The sequence below is a fragment of the Balaenoptera ricei genome, chromosome 1, assembly GCF_028023285.1.
Source record: "Balaenoptera ricei isolate mBalRic1 chromosome 1, mBalRic1.hap2, whole genome shotgun sequence".
Taxonomy (NCBI): Eukaryota; Metazoa; Chordata; class Mammalia; order Artiodactyla; family Balaenopteridae; genus Balaenoptera; species Balaenoptera ricei.
The window spans coordinates 58,929,221-58,949,146 of record NC_082639.1 but is presented as its reverse complement, the minus strand read 5'-3'; the positions used below and the strand labels follow the sequence as shown (position 1 = coordinate 58,949,146).

Below are 19,926 nucleotides of genomic sequence, written 5' to 3'. Positions count from 1 at the left end.
TCCTTAGATAGATCAGTTATGCCAGTCCCAGCAAGAATCAATTTCAGCAAATTTGTCAATACTGAGTATTCCCAGCTTATATTATGGGAAGTAGGCTCTCCTGCAGGCCCTTCCCCTAGCTGAGGGGCCCACTGCCTTAACAGAGTAGAAGAAAATAAGAACTGCCTTACTCCACATTACCTTTAGCTCTCCCAGCCTCATTTCCCCTCCTTGATCACATAAAGAAGAGTTCCCTTTGTTATGATAGCAGGTACATGGATTTCCAAAAACTGTCTTAAGGCTACTTCTCCCCTTCCATTATATACATTAAAAATCATCTTAAGTATGCTCTAAGTATTGTAATTTTTATAAAGATAGGATATTCTGTACTTAAAAGTAAGAAGAGTGACATTTGGAGACGTTTCTAAGAAGCAGTCCTAAATAGCTTGAATGCTGGTACATTTTTCTAAAATCATTGATGGTTATGAAATCCTTCTTTGCCAAAAAACTTTCCTGAGCATGTCATATAAAGTGAATTATTTCCCAAAGTAAATAAGAGTTAGTGGTGGTGGTTTGTTTATGAATCACAAAAATGAAAAATTATGTATTAACAAGGCCAAACTAAAACTGGCAAGTCTATAATCCATTAACCTAGTTAACTGACACTCCAGGTCTTTCAGAAGGAAATACCTGTCCTTATAGCTTTATTCTGCCTGGGGCCCCTGTGGGTCATGGGTTATACAGAGGGTACCAAATGAATATAGACCCACTGCCTCATAAACAGGAGGCGAAATCAACCTGCTTGTTTAAGTCATTAACATTTAGAGGTAGCTTGCCATCTTACACTTTAGCTCCTAGAAGGAGGGGCTCCTAGATATGGTTTATATAACCCAGCCTCATCACAGGAACATCTGTCCAATATTTTCTTTTACTCCCATTTAAGATTTCCTGTAGCAAGCAGAAGTGGTCAAAATCATTTCATTGATCTCAGAGCTGGCACAAATTATTAGTTCCTCTGCTCAGCAGCTTTCTTGACAGTTGTTAGTGCAAGCCATATGTCATCAGCCCTTAAAACAATTACCAAGTCATTAACATAGACAAAACCAGCCTCAGAATATTCTTGCCAAATTGTAAAGCATATGAAAGCTTCATAGTTACCTTCGTGAGTGACTTACATAGGGTGACATTATAAAATAAGATTTTTTGAGTGTTTGCTGTGTGCCAGGAGATTTCTAGAAATATTTTTACTTAATTCTCCTTAGTAACCCTGCAAGTTTTTGTTTTGCACTTCAGAAAACTGAAGTTTAGAGTCTTAATCTTACTTCTCTTACATTAAACAGAGAATGAGTGGTAGAGCCTGGACTTGAATCCAGGTCTCTGACTTCCAGCCTGTGTCCTTCGGCTTCTCCATACTGCCCCACTCCAGAAAACTACTCACTCCGAGGACCCATTTGTTTATTTAACCAACCCTGTGGTATATCAGGTGCTGAAGATACGGCAGAAAACAACCCAGAACTGGTCTCTGCCTGCAGGGAGTTTACATCCAGCTGGGAAGACAGGTAGCAGAGGAGGAACTATAATTGTAGTTAAGCGTTAAGACTCAAATGCCGTTTCATTAAATTAGGGATAATGATGTGCTGCTGTTTTAGGAAGAGACACTACCCAGGTGATGCTGATGTGCAGCCAAGAGGAGAACCACTGACTGTGTGCCTGACACATAGTAAGCCCTCAATTAACCTTAATTCAGACTAGTATGATTCGGATTAAAAGGTGGAATCTTACAGGGCCCTTCACTTTCCCATATAGGGAAGAGACTTGGTGTTTGTGTTAGTTGGTTCCTATGTTGGAATTGTTTCTTCTTGGTTCCAACTGAATGTCACTTCTTTATCCTGTAGGTGACTGAAGGCCATTGGAAGTGGGGCGGCGTCACGGTCCAAGTGAACAGTGCCTTTTTTACAGGCATCTATGGCATGTGGAACCTGTATGTCTTTGCTTTGATGTTCTTGTATGCACCGTCCCATAAAAACTATGGGGAAGACCAGTCCAATGGTGAGTTCCAGCCTCTTTGGCATAGCTTTAATCAGGATAAGTAGGCTTCTGTCTCTACAAGACTTAGATAGCAAAGGCTCTGGGTTCCCCAGTCGAACATTCCCTCCAAGTGTGAATGAACACCTCCAGGGACTCTGGGGCCGTAAGACAAAACGCCAGCATAGGGCAGGTATTTCTATAAGTCCTCATTTAAAAAAAATCTTTAAAATACATTGGGAATATTGCATTCTAGTCTACAGTATCTCCCAGTCTTAGGACAAACATTAAATTTACTTTCTTCAATTTTTTGAACAAAATTGACTGTTGGAAAGTGTGCTACACTTATTCTTCTAGTTTGAGAACCACAAGCTGAGATATTGGGTGGATGGGGACTAGGCCCTGAGTTGAAGTGGAGCTAGCTTCGTTTTTCCCCTACTCATTCTCCTGCAAGCCTGTTGACACATCCAAACCGGTAGCTATTCTCCTGTCCCCATAGCCTTCCTCCCCTGAAGTGCTAGTATGTGCTGTCTTTGGTGCTGCTGCAAGGAGCCTTGGAGAACTTAGTCAGTCTAGTCATTTTATAGATGAGGAAACTGAGACCCGGAGAAGGGAGAGGCTTGCCTGGGGTTTTTCTACCAGCCATGGCAGAGGGAACATTACTGCCTGGGCCGGTGCTGTTAACATGGAAGAGGTGACCTGGTAAACAACACGTCTGAGAGCTCCTTTTTCTTTGCATACTTAGGCCTACATTGTTTGGCTCCACCCTTATTCTTTCTTCCCTTTTTCATGCCTGCTTTACCCTGGCCACGTGCCTCCTATTCCCCCAACAAAAGATGCTTTTTGTCAAATCAGAGCCAGTGCCCTTCACTCTGCCCTGAAGCAGAGATCAGGGCTTTAAGGTCTGCATGTCTGCGTGGCACCAAGGGTTGGCCTTGCTCATAGGAAGTGCTCAGCAAGTGTCTGCTGAGTTGATGGATTCATATCCCCCCTCCATCTGGGCCTGATAAAACCCTACTCGTCTTTTGGGTCCATTCAAAATGTTTTCTCCTCCTTCAAACCCATTCCTGATCACCCCACTAGGAGTCGGGCAAATTACATTCGATAGAATATTGTTGCCATGGGATGTTGGTAGGCTTTAGTAGTCAAATGAGTTTGAGAATCATTGGGTTTTGAATCAGCATTAATATGATTTTACTGCAAGATATCTTAATGCCTTTAGCACATTAATTTGTACTATGTCTTCTAAAATGGGTGGGGGTAACAGCACTTCCAAATTATTATTTTTTAAAATTATTTATTTATTTATTTGGCTCCACTGGGTCTTAATTGCGGCACACGGATCTGCAGTTGTGGTATACGGGATCTTTAGTTGTGGTATGCGGGCTCCTAGTTGTGGCATGCAGGATCTAGTTCCCTGACCAGGGATCAAACCCAGTCCCCCTGCATTGGGAGCACAGAGTCTTAACCACTGGACCACCAGGGTAGTCCCACTTCCAAATTATTAAATCATTTGGCCCTGGAACCCTTTTTCTAGGCATGGTGTCATTTGGAACTAGTGTTCTGAAGAGCAGGCCTGGGGGAACATGACTACACTTGTCACGTGACACTCACTGTGTAGGTGTAGTAGATGAGTTTGCCTGTGCCTTCTCTCTCCTGCTGGAACGCTTAACTCCTTAAGGGCCAGGATCGGTTTTTAAGGGTGCTTTGAAAATGTTGAGTGCATTAATGCTTTAGAAATAAGAGTTCTAGATTAGCTTTCTTATTTCACAGATGGGCCAGTGATCTTGAGGTAGGTCACCTTGAGATGACATGAGGGATGGAGCAGGGATAGGAGGGCATCTGTGCTGAGGGTCAAGGGTCGTGGAATGGTCTCAGCCACCATCTGTCCCCAGTATTACACCTGCCTCTTCTGTACAAAAGCATCCTAGACACCAGGCCTCTCTTTCTTTCTACTCCATGACTTCCTGTCACACTATCAAGTCCATCTCTGGCCATGGGTCCTGGGCAAGAACAAAGACCTTTGGCTCACCTTCCCACCTGCCCAGCTCTTGGTTTGATTGACTTCCCTTCTACAAAGCTTGTGAGCCAGGTAGCCTTCAACTTCCTTTCCACTGCCAGCACTCTGTATTTTACTGTATGCATGGTAACGGGAGTATGTGGTCTCTTAGTGGCCCTCCATAATGCCAAAGGAAGGGATTCTGGGCTTGTGAACAAGAATCTTGATTTCATTTCATGGCCATCCTCTTGGACTTTGACAGAAACCATATGGACTTGTCCTTGACTTGAGAGTGTTAAGCAGGAACCTAGTAGGTGGAGTTCCTGCCTTCCAGGGATATACCACCTAAAGCAATGGCTGGACTTCCTGGGATGTTGGAATAATAATCCTAGCGGGTAACAGTTATTGAGTACTGACTGCGTGCTACAGCACTTTATGGACGTACACTATTCTGGTTGTTTTTGCTGTGTGACTGGTGGCGAACTGCTTCCCTCTCTGTGCACCACTTCTCCCACCTGTACGTGTTCTCTTAAAATCTTTTGGGACCGTAAAATTCTATGGTTCTCTTCATTCCCGTTAGCAAGGAAGGGGCAGAAGAGCACCTCCTTTCATAAAGTGGCAGCCCAGGGGGTGATTCCGTCACACGTAAGGGATTTCTAAACACTGGTGAGAATTCGCCCAAGCCCAGCACTTTCAGGCACATGGGAGGCCGGAGCTGTGGCCAGGCCTGCCGAGGCAGGATGACTGCCTGCCACCCTGTGGGGTCAGATGCTTGAGCTGCGAGCCAAGTGTTAGGCAGCTCCCACGAGGACGTCTTACACAGCACAGCAGCGACCCTCCTAGGCTTCAAACCTTGCCGTTGACAATAGAACTTGATTTGTTCCCCAGCAGATTTGTTGTTGTTTTTGAAGTCTACACAACACACAGATCTGTAATTTCACAGAAAGCTCAAAAGCTATTCTCAACAGGAGGTCATATCCACTGAATCCCTTGCAAAGAGGTGTTTGGAAATGTCCATGGCTGTACTGGATTGTCATTTATGACTGGGACGTGCCACTGGCATTTAGTGGCCAGATTCTAGGGATGCTAAATGTCCTACAAGGAGCAAAACAGTCCCTTATAGTAAAGAGTTATCCTGCCCAAAATGCCAATAGGGCCCTTGTTGAAAAACATTCAAGCAATCTAGCAGGCAGACTCTTTTGGGACCCTGTTCTGATCATAAACACAATTTTTAGTCGCACGATTTAGCAGCCCTGCAGTGGTGACATGACCCACTGTGACTTTGCAGAAGCCTGTAAGCCCCTAGCAACTTGTTGTGCCCTTAGCTTACCTGGCTGGTGCTGTGCCCTGTGCATTTGGAAAGGGCTCTTCCAAGTTGGGTTCTCCGATCATTTTCCTTCTCTGCTCTCTTCCCTTTTCATCTCTTCATCCGCCGCCAGATCACACAATGTATCGTAGGAATTATGGAGCGTTTGTCAAGATTTTGAAGCTCCTTGGAAAAAGCTAATTTGGAATATTACATGGAAACCTAGAAAATGAACTCTCAGAGGGATACACTGTATTTTTTAAAAAATATCTTTATTGGAGTATAACTGCTTCACAATACTGTGCTAGCCTCTGTTGCACAACAAAGTGAATCAGCCACGTGCATACATACATCCCCATATTCCCTCCGTCTTGAGCCTCCCTCCCACCCTCCCTATCCCACCGCTCTAGGTCATAACAAAGCACCGAGCTGCTCTCCCTGTGCTATGCTGCTGCTTCCCACTAGCTAACTATTTCACATTTGGTAGTGTATATATGTCCATGCTACTCTCACTTCGCCAAGGCTTCCCCCTCCCCTCCGTGTCCTCAAGTCCATTCTCTATGTCTACGTCTTTGTTACTGCCCTGCCACTAAGTTCATCAGTACCATTTTTATGTTGTTGTTTTTTTTAGATTCCATATAGATGCGTTAGCATATGGTATTTGTTTTTCTCTTCCTGACTTACTTCACTCTGTATGACAGACTCTAGGTCCATCCACCTCACTACAAATAACTCAGTTTTGTTCCTTTTTATGGCTGAGTAATATTCCATTGTATATGTGTGCCACATCTTCTTTATCCATTCATCTGTCGATGGACATTTAGGTTGCTTCCATGTCCTGGGTATTGTAAATAGTGCTGCAATGAACACTGTGGTACATGACTCTTTTTGAATTATGGTTTTCTCAGGGTATATGCCCAGTAGTGGGATTGCTGGGTCATATGGTAGTTCTATTTTTAGTTTTTTAAGGAACCTCCATACTGTTCTCCGTAGTGACTGTATCAATTTACATTCCCACCAACAGTGCAGGAGGGTTCCCTTTACACTACACCCTTTCCAGCATTTACTGTTTCTAGATTTTTTGATGATGGCCATTATGACTGGTGTGAGGTGAAAACTCATTGTAGTTTGGATTTGCATTTCTCTAATAATTAGTGATGTTGAGCATCTTTTCATTTGCCTCTTGGCCATCTGTATGTCTTCTCTGGTGAAATGTCTATTTAGGTCTTCCGTGCATTTTTAAATTGGATTGTTTGTTTTTTTGATATTGAGCTCCATGAGCTGTTTGTATAGTTTGGAGATTGATCCTTTGTCCGTTGTTTCATTTGCAAATATTTTCTCCCATTCTGAGGGTTGGCTTTTCACTTTGTTTATGGTTTCCTTTGCTGTGCAAAAGCTTTTAAGTTGAATTAGGTCCCATTTGTTTATTTTTGTTTTTATTTTCATTACTCTAGGAGGTGGGTGAAAAAAGATCTTGCTGTGGTTTATGTCAAAGAGTGTTTTTCCTGTGTTTTCCTCTAAGTTTTATAGTGTCTGGTCTTACATTTAGGTCTTTAATCCATTTGGAGTTTATTTTTGTGTATGGTGTTAGGGAGTGTTCTAATTTCATTCTTTTACATGTAGCTGTCCAGTTTTCCCAGCACCACTTATTGAAGAGGCTGCCTTTTCTCCATTGTATATTCTTGCCTCCCTTGTCGTAAATTAGGTGGCCATATGTGCATGGGTTTATCTCTGGACTTTCTATCCTGTACCATTGATCTATATTTTTGTTTTTATGCCAGTACCGTACTGTCTTGATTACTGTAGCTTTGTAGTATAATTTGAAGTCAGGGAGCCTGATTCCTCCAGCTCCGTTTTTCTTTCTCAAGATTGCTTTGGCTATTCGGGGTCTTTTGTGTTTCCAAACTGTAAAATTTTTTGTTCTAATTCTCTGAAGAATGCCATTGGTAATTTGATAGGGATTGCATTGAATCTCTAGATTGCTTTGGGTAGTGTAGTCATTTTGACAATATTGATTCTTCCAATCCAAGAACATGGTGTATTTCTCCATCTGTTTATGTCATCTTTGATTTCTTTCATCAGTGTTTTATTGTTGTCTGAGTACAAGTCTTTCGCCTCCTTAGGCAGGTTTATTCCTAGGTATTTTATTCTTTTTGTTGTAATGGTAAATGGGATTGTTTCCTTAATTTCTCTTTCTGATTTTTTGTTGTTAGTGTATAGGAATACCAGAGATTTCTGTGCATTAATTTTGTATCCTGCAACCTTACCAAATTCATTGATTAGTTCTAGTAGTTTTCTGGTGGCATCTTTAGGATTTTCTATGTATAGTGTCATGTCATCTGCAAACAGTGACAGTTTTATTTCTTCTTTTCCCATTTGTATTCCTTTTATTTCTTTTTCTTCTCTGATTGCTGTGGCTAGGTCTTCCAAAACTATGTTGAATAAGAGTGGTGAGAGTGGACATCCTTGTCTTGTTCCAGATCTTAATAGAAATGCTTTCAGTTTTTCACCACTGAGTATGATGTTTGCTGTGGCTTTGTAATATGTGGCCTTTATTATGTTGAGTTAGGTTCCCTCTGTGTCCATTTTCTGGAGAGTTTTTATCATAAATGGGTGTTGAATTTTGTCAAAGGCTTTTTCTGCATCTATTGAGGTGATCATATAGTTTTTATTCTTCAATTTGTTAATATGGTGTATCACATTGATTGATTTGCATATACTGAAGAATCCTTGCATCCCTGGGATAAATCCCACTTGATCATGGTGTATGACCCTTTTAATGTGTTGCTGGATTCTGTTTGCTAGTATTTTGTTCAGGATTTTTGCGTCTATGTTCATCAGTGATATTGGTCTATAATTTTCTTTTTTTGTAATATCTTTTTCTGGTTTTGGTATCAGAGTGATGGTAGCTTTGTAGATGAATTTGGGAGTGTTCCTCCCCCTGCAATTTTTTGGAAGAGTTTGAGAAGAATCAGTGTTAGCTCTTCTCTAAGTGTTTGATAGAATTTGCCTGTGAAGCCATCTGGTCCTGGATTTTTGTTTGTTGGAGGAGTTTTAATTACAGTTTCAATTTCATTACTTGTGATAGGTCTGTTTATATTTTCTAATTCTTCCTGGTTCAGTCTTGGAAAATTGTACCTTTCCAAGAATTTGTCCATTTCTTCATGGTTGTCCATTTTATTGGCATATAGTTTGTAGTAGTGTCTTATAATCCTTTGTATTTCTGTGGTGTCAGTTGTGATTTCTCCTTTTTCATTTCTAATTTTATTGATTTGCGCCCTCTCCCCTTTTTTCTTGATGAGTCTGGCTAAGGGTTTATCAATTTTGTTTATCTTCTCAAAGTACCAGCTTTTAATTTTATTGACTTGCTATTGTTTCCTTCATTTCTTTTTCTTTTATTTCTGATCTGATCTTTATGATTTCTTTCCTTCTGCTAACTTTGGGGTATTTTTGTTCTTCTTTCTCTAATTGCTTTAGGTCTAGGGTTAGATAGTTTATCTGAGTTTTTTCTTGTTTCTTGAGGTGAGATTGAATTGCTATAAACCTCCCTCTTCGAACTGCTTTTGTGTTCCATAGGTTTTGGGTCATCATGTTTTCATTGTCATTTGTTTCTGTGTATTTTTTAATTTCTTCTTTGATTTCCTCAGTGATCTCTTGGTTTTTTAGTATCTCACTGTTTAGCCTCCATGTATTTGTGGTTTTTACAGTTTTTTTCCTGTAATTGATTTCCAGTGTCATAGCGTTGTGGTCAGAAAAGATGCTTGATGATTTCAATTTTCTTAAATTTATCGAGGCTTGATTTGTGACCCAAGAGGTGATCTATCCTGGAGAATGTTCTGTGTCTACTTGAGAAGAAAGTGTATTCTGCAACTTTCGGGTGGAATGTTCTATAAATATCAATTAAATCTATCTGGTCTATTGTGTCATCTAAAGCTTGTGTTTCCTTATTTATTTTCTGTTTGGATGATCTGTCCTTTGGTGTAAGTAGGGTGTTAAAGTGCCCTACTATTATTGTGTTACTGTCAATTTCCCCTTTCATGGTTGTTAACATTGGCCTTATGTCTTGAGGTGGGTTTATGCACCCTATGTTAGGTGCCTAAACATTTATAATTGTTATATCTTCTTCTTGGATTGATCCCTTGATCATTATGTAGTGTCCTTCCTTATCTCTTGTAACAGTCTTTATTTTAAAGTCTATTTTATCTGATATGCATATTGCTACTCCAGCTTTCTTGTGATTTCCATTTGCATGGAATATCTTTTTCCATCCCTTCACTTTCAGTCTGTATGTGTCCCTAGGTCTGAAGTGGGTCTCTTGTAGACAGGCATATATATGGGTCTTGTTTTTGTATCCATTTAGCCAGTCTGTGTCTTTTGGCTGGGGCATTTAATCCATTTATGTTCAAGGTTATTATCGATATGTATGTTCCTATTACCATTTTCTTAATTGTTTTGGGTTTGTTTTTGTGGGTCTTTTTCTTCTCTTGTGTTTCCTGCCTAGAGAAGTTTCTTTAGCATTTGTTGTAAAGCTGGTTTGGTGGTTTTGAATTCTCTTAGCTTTGGCTTGTCTGAAAAGCTTTTGATTTCTCCATCGAATCTGAATGAGATCCTTGCTGGGTAGAGTAATCTTGGTTGTAGGTTTTTCTCTTTCATCACTTAAAGTATATCCTGCCACTCCCTTATGGCCTGTAGAGTTTCTGCTGAAAAGTCAGCTGATAACCTTATGGGATTTCCTTTGTATGTTATTTTTTGTTTTTCTCTTGCTGCTTTTAATATTTTTTCTTTGAATTTTATTTTTGTTAGTTTGATAAATATGTGGTTTGATGTGTTTCTCTTGGGGTTTATCTTGGATGGGACTCTCTGTGCTTCTTGGACTTGGGTGACTATTTCCTTTCCCATGTTAGGGAAGTTTTCCACTATAATCTCTTCAAATATTTCCTCAGACCCGTTCTTTTTCTCTTCTTCTTCTGGGGCCCCTATAATTTGAATGTTGGTGCGTTTAGTGTTGTCCCAGCAGTCTCTGAGATTGTCTTCAATTCTTTTCTTTCTTTTTTCTTTATTCTGCTCCTCGGCAGGTATTTCCACCCTTCTGTCTTCCAGCTCACTTATTCGTTCCTGTGCCTCAGTTATATTCTGTTACTGGTTCCTTCTAGTGTATTTTTCATTTCAGTTATTGTGTTGTTCATCTGTGTTTGTTTGTTCTTTAGTTCTTCTAGATCTTTCTTAAACATTTCTTGTATTTTCTCAATCTGTGCCTCCATTCTATTTCTGAGATTCTGGATCATCTTTATTATCATTACTCTGAATTCTTTTTCAGGTAGATTGCCTATTTCCTCTTCATTTATTTGGTCTTATAGGTTTTTACCTTGCTCCTTCATCTGTGACATATTTTTTGCTGTCTCATTTTTTTTTTTTTTTTTTGATGAGTGGGATTGTGTTCCTGTCTTACTGGTTGTTTGGCCTGAGTGTTGTTCCAACACTGAAGTTTGTAGGCTGTTGGGTAGAGCTCGGTCTTGGTGCTGAGATGAGGACCTCTGGGAGACCTCACTCTGATGAATATTCCCTGGAGTCTGAGGTTCTCTGTTAGTCCAGTGGTTCAGACTCAGAGCTCCCACCGCAGGATCTTCGGCCAGACCCCCAGCTCGTGAACCAAGATCCCACAAGCTGCCCGGAGCAGCCAAAAAAAAAATGGGGAGAATAATAACAAAGTAAAAAATAAAATTATACTAAGAAATTAACAGATATGTTAGAAAGAACGTAAAAATAAAAATAGAGATGAAACAACAACTGGAAGGCAAAACAGAACCACAATAGTAAAAAAGAGGAGGAGAAAAGAAGAAAAGGTAGAAAAGGCCTTGGCTATGGAGGGTGAGGCCTAAGCAGGGGTGGAGTTTGGGCAGTGGGTGGGCCCTATGCTTAGGACCCACAGGACTGGAAAAGGCCCTGGGGGTGTTGGGGGTGGGGCTTAGGCTCAATGGAACAGAAGGGGCCCAGGCGTGCTTCCCGCCTCTGGTCTCAGAGCACTGGGGACCCCACCTGGGAGCTCAGTAGGTTTCCCGGGCTCGAGTGGGTGGGGCCAACGCCCTGTGCTCCTCTTCCACTCTGGTCCTGGAGGCCCCCACCTGCCCGCCTCTCCTGATCTCCTCCCGGTCTCCCTCCTTTGCCCCCAAGACCCACGCAGCCTGGAGTGGGCCTCTGAGGGTGTAGGACCTGGCCCAAGAGTCAGGCAGACTTCTCTGGACGATTGGGCAGGGGATGCGCTGGGCGTGCTCCCCCTGATCCAAGCTTCCAAGGCTAAACCCCTTCCCCCTCTCAGTCACCCCTCAAGGGCACTGGTCCTATCTGGCCTCCACTTCTCCTCCTTCCTCAGTCCCCCCACGTCCTACCAGTTCGCTTGGGGGTTCCTCCTGTCACCTTGGGCTTCGAGGTCCCCCACCAGCATCCTGCCGGTGCCCAAGTTGTGAGGAGACGCAAACTCCTTGTCTTCCCACACCGCCCTACACTGTATTTTTAAATTCTCCGACTCTCTGGATGGAATTCCTCCTCCTTTCTCAGCCTTCCCATGCTCCTTTTCTTTTCTTGTGGAAAGTTTTTATTTTTAAATGGCTTGGACTCCCTCCCCACTCTAGCTTTTAAGGTCCAGAGCCAAGAATTTGGATCTCTTGCTATGGAGAATGAATCCTAGATGTGTGGCTCTTCTTGCCTTCGTGAGATGGATCCTGAGTGGAGCTCTGGAGAAAGCTCATTTCCAGGAACTTGGCAAGCAGTTTGTGATGCAGCAGAGGCCAGAGGGGCTACGGAAAGAGAAAGAACCATTGAGAAGTGTTGTTTTGTTTGGGACATGGAGAGAGATGCCGAGAAATGTGTGTGTGTGTGTGTGTGTGTGTGTGTGTGTGTGTGTGGAGGGGGAGTGGATAGGAAGGAAATGAAAGCAGAGAGCACAGACTTTTGCTTCTCCCTTTTGGTCAAGGAATGGACAGAGAGAAACAAAGCAGGCAGCAGGTTTGAGAAAGGGTCAGTTTCCAAAGAATATTTTCTCTCACATGATTCTGTTTATCGCGTGGCTCGGAAAATGAGCCTTAAAAATGAACCAGTGAGCGCCTCACTGCTTCGCACTGTGCTGGGTTTGAGAGGATGAGTGACAAAGACTCATGCTTGCTCTCACAGAGCTAGTAGTCTGATCTAGGAGACAAGACTTCCTCCTCTGCCTCCTGAAACGTGGGACGTGGCGGGACAACTCCAGCCAGGGTGTCCAAGCCAGAATGTTTTCATGTTGTCAGCGGCTGAGTGGTGCCGCAAGGGCATGGTGCTCCAGGTTCCTAACTGTCGGTTGATCCACCATAGCTGCAGCGTTGGTGTAAACACATTCAAGTCAGTCTATATATATATATGGTCGTAAAATTAATTTCCGTCCATGTTTACTAAACGATTACCCTTAGTTTTGTAAACCATAGAGATCCCAATTCTCAGATTCTTATATCAGAAGAACAGGAATGTTTTTGAATGCGTGTAATCTGTATTTTGATTGAGAATCATACAGTGGATTTTGAAAGGCTTTATTTAGACTATGTGTGTACTTAATATACGTTAATTAATAAAACTGAATAGTTTTTTTTTTTTTTTTTTTAATTTTTTTTTTTTTTTTTTATTCATTTATTTATTTATTCATTCATTTATGGCTGTGTTGGGTCTTCGTTTCTGTGTGAGGGCTTTCTCTAGTTGCAGCAAGTGGGGACCACTCTTCATCGCGGTGCGCGGGCCTCTCACTGTAGCGGCCTCTCTTGTTGCGGAGCACGGGCTCCAGACGCGCAGGCTCAGTAGTTGTGGCACACGGGCTTAGTTGCTCCGCGGCATGTGGGATCTTCCCAGACCAGGGCTCGAACCCGTGTCCCCTGCATTGGCAGGCAGATTCTCAACCACTGCACCACCAGGGAAGCCCCAAAACTGAATAGTTTTTAATGTGTTAAAAATATAGAGAGAGACTATCAATGTATACATATGTATCTGTTTACATATAATCATTTTATGTGTATATATGTATATATGTGTATACATATATAGATATACATATACTTTTTTTTTTTTAATTTAGCAAAGATACTTTAGACCTTCTCTTTCAAGGACCATTCACATTTTCTGCCGTGCTCCTGATGCCTTTTCATTAAAGCTTTTCCTTTTACCTGTTTGCATAATCAATCTGCGAATCATTCTGGATGTCTTCCCAGGCAGAAACAAACTGCAACACAGGCTGATGTTAACCCTTAGCCTGGAGCAAAGGCTTCATCTCTCAGGGGTACACCATTGATGCCCTGCACACAGGACACACTGTCCACATCCCCTCAGTCACCAGTTCATGTAGGGAAAAAAAGTTGGGGTTGCTTATGAAGTCAGTTATTGATACTAGCTTTCATTTTTGTGTTATTTCGTTTATAAAATTCTTATCAGAAGGTTTTAGAAAAAAATGAGAAATGGAATTCCTGACTGGATGACTATGACAGAGGGAACAGGAGACACTCTAAGTGCCAACAGGTTCCTTTCTATTTCTATTCCCACTAAATGTCTTCTGTCTGATACATTCTTTCTGCTGGAAGCCACAGCAGCAACCCCAGGCCCTGTGTCTTGGTAGCTACCGTTCAGTGTCAGTTTTGCTTCTGGAGGCTTCTGAGGTCTCCTGCTGCTTGTTTCACAGGAAAGGTGGCTTTGGCTTTTGTTGCCTCAGTAAATGTTTGGTTTGAGTCATGAGGCTTTGACAGTGGCTGCCTTTTGTTGCAGATCTTTCCCCTGCTTGTGTGTTAAGTGACACGCACCTACCCATGGCCAGGCTGGCTTCCCCTTGATGTCTGTGTGTAGCGATGGAATCGGTCTTCCCTCCAGGGCTGGACTCAGATTCTGAAGTGGGTCTTGATAGCCTGTGTCTTCACATGGTCTTCCCTCTGTGCATGTCTGTATCCTCATCTCTTTTTTTCTCAGAAGGAGATATTATGGTTATATTGGATCAGGGTTCACCCTAATGACTTCATTTTAACTTAATCACCTCTTTAAAGACCCTGTGTCCAAATACAGTCACATTCTGAGGTACTGGGAATTAGGACTTCAACAAATGGATTGGCGGGGAGGTACAATTCAAACTACGACGCTAAGATTTCATGCAGAATGTCTGGGATTTATTGTTCCCCTCCTTAGAGGTGCCTGGCACTGAGTGTCTGGAGGTACCTTGGAGGTAGATGGGAAACGGCTCACTTCAAGCCTGGTATAAACCAATCTGATCGTTGAAAGGGATTGAGAGATCCCTGAACCCTTCCTACCAAGGCCACTCTGCCTTATCCCCCAGAAGGGATCACAAAGGCTGAGTCATCCCAAAGCACACGTGTTTTCTAGCTGAGTGTTTGTCCCTAAACCCCAGTGGGGAATTCCAGTGCTGGGGTGCTGGGCTAGATGAGCCATGTAGAGCAGAGCAGAGCAGGGAGGAGCTGGACCGGCCCATGTGAGGAAGTATTGGTGGGTGTTTTTAATGATCACTTATTACATAGCAGATACTGTGCTGGTGATTTACATTCTTTAAAAAAAAATTTTTTTATTTTTAAATATTTAGAAAACCTACCATCCAGTATTTTGTTAACACCCAAAATGTAGAAAGGATATAATTGTAGAGTAAACAACAGTCCTTGGCATGGAAATAATTTAGCTTTACAAACAATACGCTCTCCTTGATTTTCTCATTTTGCCATGAACCAGGGATATCATTACAGAGAGTTATCATTTGAGCTCAGCTTTGAAGGTGAAAATGGGAAGAGGTTTGTTGTGGGACTGTAAAAAATTCCACAGAAAGGTCAGGAGTGTTATAGAAAGAACATAATCTTTGGAGGTAGACACAGATGGTTTGGAATCCTGGCTCCAATGTATACTGTGTATGACCTCAAGAAATAAATACAAACTCATAGTGTGAGAGCTTTCTGACTTCCACATCTGGGTAATGAGGTTATTAATTTGCCTTAGTGGTTGTGAGGACAGAATTAGGTAGCCCTTATTAATATTAGAAGAATGTGGATCTCTCCCAAATTCTGTGAAACAGCCTTGGAATTAAATTAGAAGTTTCCCTTCTTTGACTAAAGTAGCCATATTTACACAAATAATTGTCATTAAAATGCTGCCAGTCTTAGGAAGCTGTGCTCATCATTATATCATTAGAGTGCAGTTTATGTAGCTTTCTGCATCCCCAGTATGCATTCCAGCAGTTAAAATCAAGCAGCAGCTGCATATCTGTGGATGTCATACGATAGATGTGGATCTATTGATAGTCCTTTGAGATTAAATCCCATGGCAGAGATTGGTCTCATTTCACAATGGTTAGAAACAAGCCTTCATCTTATTGTTAATTAGCTGAGATGAACTGACATCATAAGTAGGAAAAGAGACTTACTGCAAACTGAAGAAATCTTTTCCTTTCATAATTTATTCTTTTCCATTTATTCTGCCCCTACCCCCTAATAAGAAACATATCACATTTTCAGAAGGGTTTGTTTTGTTTTGTTGTCTTGGAAGGGAAGAGACTTTGAACATGTTTGTGCACTGGAGCTGAGAGAGGGAGGGTAGCAGATGGAGTGAGACCTTGGCAGAAGAGGAAGTCTGTGGAGTTTGGAGACAAATGGCGGGATACCTACTCCTGCTATGTCACTGTCATTTTCCCATCCGTTCCCTAAGGGGAAAATGTTGGTCTTCAAGGTACAATGAAACCACACATGAATCATGGATTTTCCTAGCCAGAGTCTCATTGATCCAGGTCCTCATTCCGGCTCTGCTGGGAGCAAGCCTGGTCACATTAGAGAAATTCATTGCCTATTTGAGCCTTGGTGTCTTCACATCTTATTAGGAAATACAGGGCACACTAAGCCCCTAAAAGTGCATATGGTAAATACTTATAAATAATAGCTCTCCTTACTATCAGTGCACTGATGCTGTGTGCTATAAACTTCCTTTCATCAGATGCAAATGCAAAATTAATATGCTGAACAATTCATCCAAATTGCTGTATATATATATATATATATATATATCTATGACAGTAACGTATTGCATGTGGATTTGTACTTCACCAGCAGTCTCAATGGGTGTTGGAAACTTGAATATTTACACAGAGTCAGCATAACCTAAGGTTGAGGAACCTCATTGCTCCGGTTTCAACCCCACATCACTATTTATCAACTTGGGTCTTGGGAAAGTTACTTGACCTCTCTGTGCCTCAGTTTCTTCTTCAAAAGAATGGAAATGATGAAATAGTACCTCTCTCAAAGGGCTGGTAATGAGGATTAAATGCATAAATATTTGTAAAGTGTTTAGAGTGGAGTCAGACATAGGACAAGCACTATAATATATGTACCTGTTAAAATTAAAAAGCCCAAGTAATTTTGGCTGTTTTTTCACGTGATGTGATCTGTACCGTTATACACATTTTCCAGGACCTGCTAATTGGAATCACATTTTAAGCTTAAATAATTGGTGCCTTTGGTTCAAAACCTGAGTAGAATTACAATCTAGTGTCTATTTCTATGAAGTCTTCAGTGAAAGGGATTCATTAGGTAAACACTTGGAGGTACTAATGGGTCTACTGGGGTGCTCAGGACTCTCTTTGAAATTTTGATGACTCTCAGACATGCAGATCAGGAAATCGGCTTTGAAGTTTTGGTTGGCTCACCCAGATATGCAAATCCAGAACTAGCTTTGACCAAGAAATCTGAGGCTTAAGCCCGTTCTTGACTGAGGAGAGGACTAGAATTTGCAGCAGCGAGAATGTAAGTTACTGACCTGGGAAAACTCGCTCATTGTATAATTAATGGTTCCACGTGGCCCCAGGCAGCTCTGTGTAAAGCCTTTAAGCAGCCTTTCCACCCTATTGGTGCATGCCGAGGGCCGTAGCATTGGAGTCTGGGCTGATACCCCTTTGGTACCTGCTCTGCCCCCTGTCCTTGGATAGGACACTTGCTAGGACAGCCCCAAATTGCTATTAACAGTCTCTGCAACAGCCAATGACCCTGCTTCTGGGACTAAAGATTCTCCTGGGTAGAGAGCTGCAATTCCAGCATTTCATAAGACTGATTTAGTTGCACAGCTGCTGAGGGTCTACAGTGAAAAACGAATACCCCGTGGCACACATGAAGGGCATCAGCCAAGCAGCCTGCAGGGCCAGTGAGTTGGGTGACCCCTAGGGTCCTAAGGCCATCAGATTAATGGACGCCTAGCAATTCCTAAACTAGTGACAAGATATTAGTTGGGCCAGAGCTTTCTTCTAAGTAATAGTATGGAATCCCAATTGAAAACAGCGCTTGTGTGTTTAATTCCATGCTTTGAAGTAGGAAAAATTTCAATTCCAGAAACTATGAAATCATATGTGTACAATGTAAGTAAAAGAAAAATCCCAGACATAACCTTAACCTTTTGTTCTCCAGCACCCCTCTCTGCAAATATGCCTGTACGTGTGCACCCCATATACAGTCTTAATTGAGAACCATTGGGTCTTGGTGTTTTTCGTTTTCCCTTTGCCAACTATATATTCACTTGATGGTCTTACGTCAGGTAGCAGACTTTAAGGGTTTAACACAGAAACTTATTTTTCTCCTGCTAGTTGAGAAGAGGCCACATTATTCCATTTTAGCAGAGGAATACCTTTGTCCACTGGTGATGACTCCAGAACACTGATGTTGTGTAGAATCCTGGGGGCAACAGAAAATTCAGAGCACGTTTCTTATGCTTTTTTCCTGGAGGAGAAAACCCCTAATTATTCCTAAAAGCATTACACGTAGTGCCCTGTCCAATCTGTTGGTAAATATAGGCAGGTCTTCTTTACCTTCACATGGCCGTAGCTGCTTTGTAAATTATTCACAGCGAATGTGTATGCGATTTTGGAGTCAGACCTACCTTCCTTGGCCTAGTTCCCGGCTCCATCGTGTGTCTGCTCCTCTTCCTGACCCCCCTTCCCAGCTTCCTCACCTGTAAAGCTGGCAAGACCAGAGTTCCTGCCTCGGAGGGCTCTCGTGAGGATTAAATACGGCAAAAACCGCATGGTCGTGTCAATAGATGCAGAAGACGCATTTGACAAATTTCAACCATCACGTATAAAGCATCAAGAATAGCGTCAGGCACAAAGTAAGCTCTATTAAATGTTAATAATTATTACGAATAATGTAGGCAGTAAGCTGACTCATCTATCATTAAAATGTCTTCTCTGGGAGATGGAAATGCTAAGAAATTACTGGCAAGTCCGAGTGCAAAGGGTGGGAGTCAGCCCTAGTTTTAGGTGTCTGTGCCCTGGTTTTTTCTCTAAGCTCAGAATGTGAAAGAGCTCTGGCGTTGGGCGGTTGTTACTGAGACGAATCCCAGCTTTCTCCTTGATCACATCTAACACCAAAAACCCTGTTTCAGGCGATCTGGGTGTCCACAGTGGGGAAGAACTCCAGCTCACCACCACTATCACCCACGTGGATGGACCCACCGAGATCTACAAGTTGACCCGCAAGGAGGCCCAGGAGTAGGAGGCTGCAGCACCCGGCTGGGACTGTCCCCCACGCCCCAGCCCCTCTAACTAGAGTGGGGAGCGTGCCAGAGAGCTCCACGTGCAAATGAATGCGCTGTCTCTTAGCTGTGGTTTACTTGGACCAGCAGTGTGGATGTTTGTCAGCTTGCCTTCTGATGGTAACTCTTGGAGGGAGATTCCTGCAGCCACTAATGCATTGTGTATGATAACAAACCCTCTGGTATGACACATGTTCTGTGATCATTGTTAATTAGTGACATAGTAACAGCTGTAGCAGGTGGTTAGTAAACCTCATGTGTTGGGGGTGCACTCCTTGGGGGATGGTTTGGGCCAGATGGGGTCTATATGGAGTGGAATATTTGATTCTTTTTTTTCCTGTTTTAGATTCTAGGATAGAGTTTAACATTCTTTGCTGTCCGAGATGGGCTGGTGTCATAGTCTTCTTTCTCCTAGTCCATGACCACTTTTTTTTCCCCCTATTTATATCACCAAGTAGCCTATCGAGTTAATATTTAAGTTGTCAATAGATATGTGCCCTTATTTTTTATGGCATAATATAAAATAACTGAATTTCATGAGAAGATCTGTTACACCAGGGGCATTTCAGCTTTGAAACCAAATCTGTATATTCAATACTAACCAGTCTGTTGGATGTGGGTTTTAAAAAATGTTTGCTAAACTACCCAAGTAGGATTTATCGTATTAAATGGCCTCTGGGTCTGAAAAGCTTTTTTAACCTCTTGCTTAAAATGTGTTTTCTTTTGATAAGATGCTTCAAACAGCCTCCGAAAGTGTAGATCCGATCATTTAAATAAACCTGTATGTATATGCATATATGTATATGCACATCTCGCCCTCATGCTCAGCCAGAACACGTGCATGCAGATTCTTTTCCGTGTTGCGTCTATGAGGTAGGGGGGAAACAGCTCTATGAAAAATTAAAATATTTTGCCATCAAATCAAAGTGTTTGGGGGTGTTATATATTTCTGGAAATAGGGTAACATTTTCTTCACTGGATGGTTAACCTACCTAGGCTGGCATGTGTGACAGAAAGGGTGGGGGGGAAATGTACATGATTTAGAAGTAAA

The 19,926-nt window shown here is 42.0% G+C and overlaps 1 protein-coding gene across 2 annotated transcripts in view; it reads left to right on the top strand.

Moving 5' to 3' along the window:
* WLS (Wnt ligand secretion mediator) overlaps positions 1 to 19,669 on the top strand; it is a 106,756-nt gene extending 87,087 nt beyond the window's left edge. Inside the window, exons 11-13 of one of the 2 annotated variants that reach the window (XM_059924345.1) lie at positions 1,875 to 2,028; positions 18,285 to 18,449; positions 18,726 to 18,816. In XM_059924345.1, coding sequence (XP_059780328.1) covers positions 1,875 to 2,028; positions 18,285 to 18,436 — 306 coding nt within the window. In that variant the 3' untranslated portion in view covers positions 18,437 to 18,449; positions 18,726 to 18,816. Of the gene's footprint in view, positions 1 to 1,874; positions 2,029 to 18,284; positions 18,450 to 18,725 lie in introns of both variants that reach the window. The other variant, XM_059924346.1, reaches the window with a different exon arrangement.
* The last annotated feature ends 257 nt before the right edge of the window (positions 19,670 to 19,926 follow it).